This window comes from Chrysochloris asiatica, unplaced genomic scaffold (genome assembly GCF_000296735.1).
Source record: "Chrysochloris asiatica unplaced genomic scaffold, ChrAsi1.0 scaffold00093, whole genome shotgun sequence".
NCBI classification, from domain to species: Eukaryota; Metazoa; Chordata; class Mammalia; order Afrosoricida; family Chrysochloridae; genus Chrysochloris; species Chrysochloris asiatica.
In genome coordinates, this window is record NW_006408611.1 from 10,720,611 (window position 1) to 10,726,314 (window position 5,704).

Below are 5,704 nucleotides of genomic sequence, written 5' to 3' on the forward strand. Positions count from 1 at the left end.
GATCAACTATCAACACTCACAGAAGGAGCAGTCAAGAGATCAAACAACGTATTACATTAAGCAAATCTGCTGCACAAGACCTTTTAAAGTGTTGAAAAGCAGAGCTGTCAGCTTGAGGACTAAGGTGCACCAAACCCTAGCCATGGTATTTTCAATAACCTCATATGCACTTGAAAGCTGGATAGTAAATAAGGAAGACCGTAGAAGAAATAATGCTTTTGAGTTGTGGTGTTGGAGGAGAATATTGAAAGTGCCATGGACTGCCAAAAGAACCAATAGATCAGTTTTGGAAGAAGTGTAGCCAGAGTGCTCCTTAGAGGCCAAGATGACCAAACTTCGTCTCTCATACTTTGCACATATTGTCAGGAAGGAGCAGTCGCTGGAGAAGGATATCATGTTTGGTAAGGTGGAGGGTCAGAGAAAAAGAGGTAGATGGCCAACGAGATGGATTGGACAAGTGGCAGCATCGATGAACTCAAGCGTGGCAAGAATAGTGAGGTTGGCCCAGAATCGGGCAGTGTTTCGTTCTGCTGTGCATAAGGTCGCTATGGGTCGGTACCAACTCGATAGCACCTAACAACAACATGCAATTAGAAAAATTGCAATTACTGTATATACTTAACATCCCATCTCTGAACAAGGTTTAGTGGGGCATTTTATGGTGTCACAAAAAGCAGCATATGAATTTGACACAGAAAATAAATACTCCAGAGGAAAGAGAGGAGTAAATTTACCAGTGATGGAGTACTAAAAGTCATGTTCTTTGCACAGAAGAGTCAAATTTGGACTTTATTCTGAAATGGGAAGTAATGTTGAATTGGTATGAGGTTTCATAGACACACTGATAACTATCATGAGCTAAATAATGTTGATTCCACTATAAACAAAAGCAGGTGTGTACATTTTTAAGGTGAGACATAGTGATTTAGTGGTAGAAGTCTCACCTTTTATGTACCCAGTTTGATTCCTGGCCATTGCACATCCTTTACCATCATTACCTGTCCGTCAGTAGAGGCTTGCTTATTGCTGTGATGTTAAATAAGTTTCAGTACAGTTTCTCAAATCAGGTAGACTAGGAAGAAAGGCCTGCCAATCTACTTCTGAAACTCGGCTAATGAAAACCCTATAGTTCACAAAGGTCAGATCTGCAACGGATTGGAATGGAAGGGGAGTTGGTAGTGTTATGTTCCATTTTTCATGGAACAATGGCAAGTTTTTTTTATGTTTTAGGAAAATACCAAATAACACAATCTGATTTGCTTTCAATTTTCTAGCAAAGACCATGTCCCTGACGCAAGCACGCCTCCTACGTGCAGGAAGGCTTACAGCAGCATTAGGAGATGAGCAAGTTCGATGGGAAGAAAGCATCCAGAAATTTGAGGAAGAGCTATCGAATATTGTTGGGAACGTGTTCATAGCCGCAGCTTGTGTGGCCTATTACGGGGCTTTCACGGCCCAATACCGGCAATTGGTGAGCAAATCTACTTTCTCTATGGATTAGGGGAAAGCAGCTGGGATTGTGAAGGGTTTTCATTTTCCTGAGTTCCCTATGAACTTCTCCATGACAGAAAAGTATCTATATATTATTCCACAGCCCCAACCTCTCCCTATCCACCAGTGAAGATGTACTTCTAGGCTTTCCTTAAATAGCTTCCCTGTGCCTCTGCTTCCTGACACAGCTGTTCATCACGATTTCACACAGCAAAAGAGCCCCAGGGGCAGGATCTGATCAGCAATGGTACCTAAAGCGGCCAGGATGAACCGTTCTCATTAAGAAAACTGCTGCCGGGGAGCTAGGTGATGGAAGAGGGTTAGGCACAGGACCAATCTGTGGATCATTTAATTTTTATCTTTAAAATTAATAAAGCTTGTCTATTATCAGAGAAGATAAGTTCCATCTGAGTATATTTTTCCAGAAAATTATTTGGAGAGATTTTAAAGCCATTTCTATGAAATTCCTGTTTTAAAACAGTCTCAGCCTTGTCCCTGAGTTATAAAAGCTAACAGAGAATAGAAATCGTACAGACTACAGAACTCATGTCATCTAGTGCCATGTTTCTTCCTGGGCCAGTGGTTCCCTGTGGAGTATACAGTTCTCTGTTGCACAGGACTGGACCACTTATTAAGGGAGGTTGAGCATCCCTCTCTTCCAATAACGATCAGTCATTGTGATAACTCAAAACTTATCCTTAGGCCTCCAAGATCTCCCAAATGGGACAATACAATTCTGATTGAAAACCTCTCTATCAAGTCTCATCTACACATGAGAAAAATGAGGCTCAGATAGGGGGAGCAGCATGCCTAAAGCCATAGCTGGTGAATGGTATCGTCCGAGGGCCAGGTCTCCTGATTCTTAGTCCACTTTATTTGCCACAAGGTCCCTGGGTGGCACAAACTGTTGTGCTTGACTTGTTACTATTGTTAGTTGCTGGTGAGTCGGTTCTGACTTACAGTGACCCTGTGCACAACAGAACGAAACACTGCCTCATCCTGCGCCATCCTTACAATCGTAATTACATTTGAGTCCAGTTCTGCTGCCACTGTGCTGATCCATATTGTTGGGGGTCTTCCTCTTTTTTGCCAACACTCAACTTTACCTAGCAAGATAATCCTTCTCCAGGTACTGGTCCCTCCTGTTAATATGTCTGAAGTATGAGAGATGAAGTCTGGCCATGCTGACTTGTAAGGCGTATTCTGGCTGCACTTCTTCCAACCCAGATCTGTTTGTTCTTCTGGCAGTTCATGGTACTTTTTAATATTTTTCTCCAACACTATAATTCAAATGCATCAATTATTGTCTGGTCTTTCTTTTTCATTGTTCAACTTCCACATGTATATGAAGTGATTGAAAATACCATGGCTTGGGCCAGGTGCATCTTAGTATTCAAAACAAACAAACAAAAAATCTTTGCTCTTGAACACTTCCAAGAGTTAGTTTGCAGCAGACTTGCCTAATGCCATATGTTGTTTGACTACGCAACTGCTGCTTCCCAGAGTAGTGATTTTGGAGCCAAGCAAAACAAAGTCGTTGACAATGTTCATCTTTTCTTCATTTATGATGTTATTTATTGGTCCATTTGTGAGGATTTTTGTTTTCTTTACATTAAGGTGCAATCCGTACTTGAAGGCTGTAGCATTTGATCTTCATCAGTAAGTATTTTAAGTTCTCTTCACTTCCAGTAAGCAAGGTTGCATCATCTGCATATCACAAGTTGTTAATGAATCTTCCTCCAATCCTTATGTTATGTTCTTCTTTATATAATCCAGCTTCTTGAATTATTTACTCGGTATATAGACTGAATAAATATGGTGAAAGGATACAACGCTGGAACACACCTTTCCTGATGTTAAACCAGTCAGTAGCCCTTTATTCTCTTCTTAGTCTATATGCAGGTTCCTCGGGAGCACAATGAAGTGTTCTGGAATTCATAGTTTGTCATGATCCAAATAGTCCAGAGTCTTCATATAGTCAATAAAGCACACGTAAGCATCTTTCTGGTATTTTCTTTCAGCCAAGATCCATCTGATGTCAGCAATGATTTCCCTTGTTTCACTTCCTCTTCTGAATCTGGCTTGAATTTCTGGCAGTTCCCTGTAAATGTACTGTTGCAACGGTTTTTTTCAACAATCTTAAGCAAAAATTTACTTGTATATGATATTAGTGATATTGTTCAGTGATTTCCATTGGGTCACCTCTCTTCGGAATGGGCATAAACATGTATCTCTACCAGATGGTTGACCAGGAAGTTGTCTTCCAATTTTTTTTATAAAGAAGAGTTAAGTACTACATCTGTTTGTTGAAAGATTTCAAATTGTATTCCATCAATTCCTGAAGCCTAGTTTTTTACCAATGACTTTAGTGGAACTTGGACTTCTTCATTCAGTACCATTGGTTATTGATCATATGCTACTTCTTGTAATGGTTGGACATCCACCATTTCTCTTTGGTACAGTGACTCTGTGTATTCCTTCCATCTTCTTTTGATTATTCTATATTTCATCCATAGAATACTTCTGTATTGCAAGTCAAGGCTGGAAATTTTTCTTCAGTTCTTTCAGCTTGAGAAATACTGAGCATGCTTTTCCCTTTTGGTTTTCTAACTCCAGGTCTTTGCACAAATTCATTATAATACTTTACTTTGTCTTCTCAAGCTTCCCTTTGAAATTTTCTATTCAGTTCTTTTACTTCCTCATTTCTTCCATTCATTTTCATTCTCTATACTAGAGAGCAAGTTTCAGAGTCTCTTCCGATAACCATTTTTTGTCTTTTCTTTCTTTCCTGTCTTTTTAATGACATGTTGCTTTCTTCCTCTCTGGTGTTCTTGATGTCATCCCACAACTCTTCTGGTCTTTGGTCATTAGTATCTAATGGGGTGGGACGGTTTCTAAATGCCAGTGGGATATCTGCACTTGACTACTAACCTACAAGTTGGCAATTTGAACCCAGCCAGAAAAAAGGAAGATAGGCCTAGTGATACATTTCCATAAAGATTGCAGTAAAGAAAAATCTATGGAGTGCAGTTCTACTGGGCAACATGTACAGTTGCCATGAATTGAGAATTGACTGAATGGCAGTAGTTGTTGTTTGTTCCTTGTTCCACAGCAGGGATTGCCCCATGCTGTCATGCTAGGACACCTATGAAGACTGTGATGGACTTAGCTCCTCCAGCCACTGCCTTACTCCTTTACCACCACACTTTGTGAGTACCCTGTTTATGGAGTGCTCCTGACTCTGTGCAAGTTTTCCTTCTTCTACAGCTTATAGATTGTTGGATCAATGATTGTCTCGTTCTGAACATCCCAATCGATACATCCTTCAGTCTCATTAACATTCTTGGAGATCCCTACAAAATACGGCAATGGAATACTGATGGACTGCCTCGTGATATGATATCAACAGAAAATGGTATTTTAGTTACGGAAGGACGACGATGGCCTTTGATGATTGATCCCCAAGATCAGGTATGTAACAAATGCCTAAGCATGATGTGGTAGTTCAGCCATTGCAAGAAGTAGCATATGATCAATAACCAATAGTACTGAACTGGTGAATATGCTGCCTATTTTAAATGATACAAGTGGGATTTGACATATACTCACTCTCCACTTATTGGCATGGTTAGGTTCCAATGAACAGGTTATTATTATTGTTGTTATTAAGTGCTGCTGAGTCAGCCCTGACTCATAGTGACCCTGTATAGGGTTTCCAAGGCTTGTAAATCTTTGTGGGAGCAAAAAGCCTCATCTTTGTCTTGCAGAGCCACTGGTGGGTTTGCCATCTACCTGTGGTTTGTAGTCCAGTGCTTACCTTGTGATGAAAGCACCAGTGAGAGTCATGGTCCAGCTAAGGTGGCACAATATTAACCATCACTTTTACCTCATACTTGAACAGTGATTATTGCCAGACATGCATTTCTAATGTGCAAAATCGATTTTTGTTTTTACTATTGTTGAAAATAAGGAGCCCTGGTAGAGTCATGGGTTATGAGTTGGGCTACTAACTGCAAGGTCCGCAGTTCAAATCTACCCACTGCTCCATGGGAGAAAGAGGGAGATTTCTGCTCCTGTGAAGATTTACAGTCTCAGAAAGATCACTAGAAGCTGCAACCGACGCCATGGCACACAACCATCAGCAACCCCACTGTTGAAAAGCACCATGTCCACTAACAAGATAATAAGTAAGGAAATGAGATTTGGCAGTTAC

The 5,704-nt window shown here is 40.5% G+C and overlaps 1 protein-coding gene across 1 annotated transcript in view; it reads left to right on the forward strand.

The window, feature by feature from the left end:
• DNAH6 (dynein, axonemal, heavy chain 6) overlaps positions 1-5,704 on the forward strand; it is a 305,590-nt gene that overhangs the window by 199,847 nt on the left and 100,039 nt on the right. The window contains 2 exon segments of the mRNA XM_006866588.1: positions 1,275-1,471; positions 4,759-4,962. Of these exon segments, the coding sequence (XP_006866650.1) occupies positions 1,275-1,471; positions 4,759-4,962 (401 nt within the window).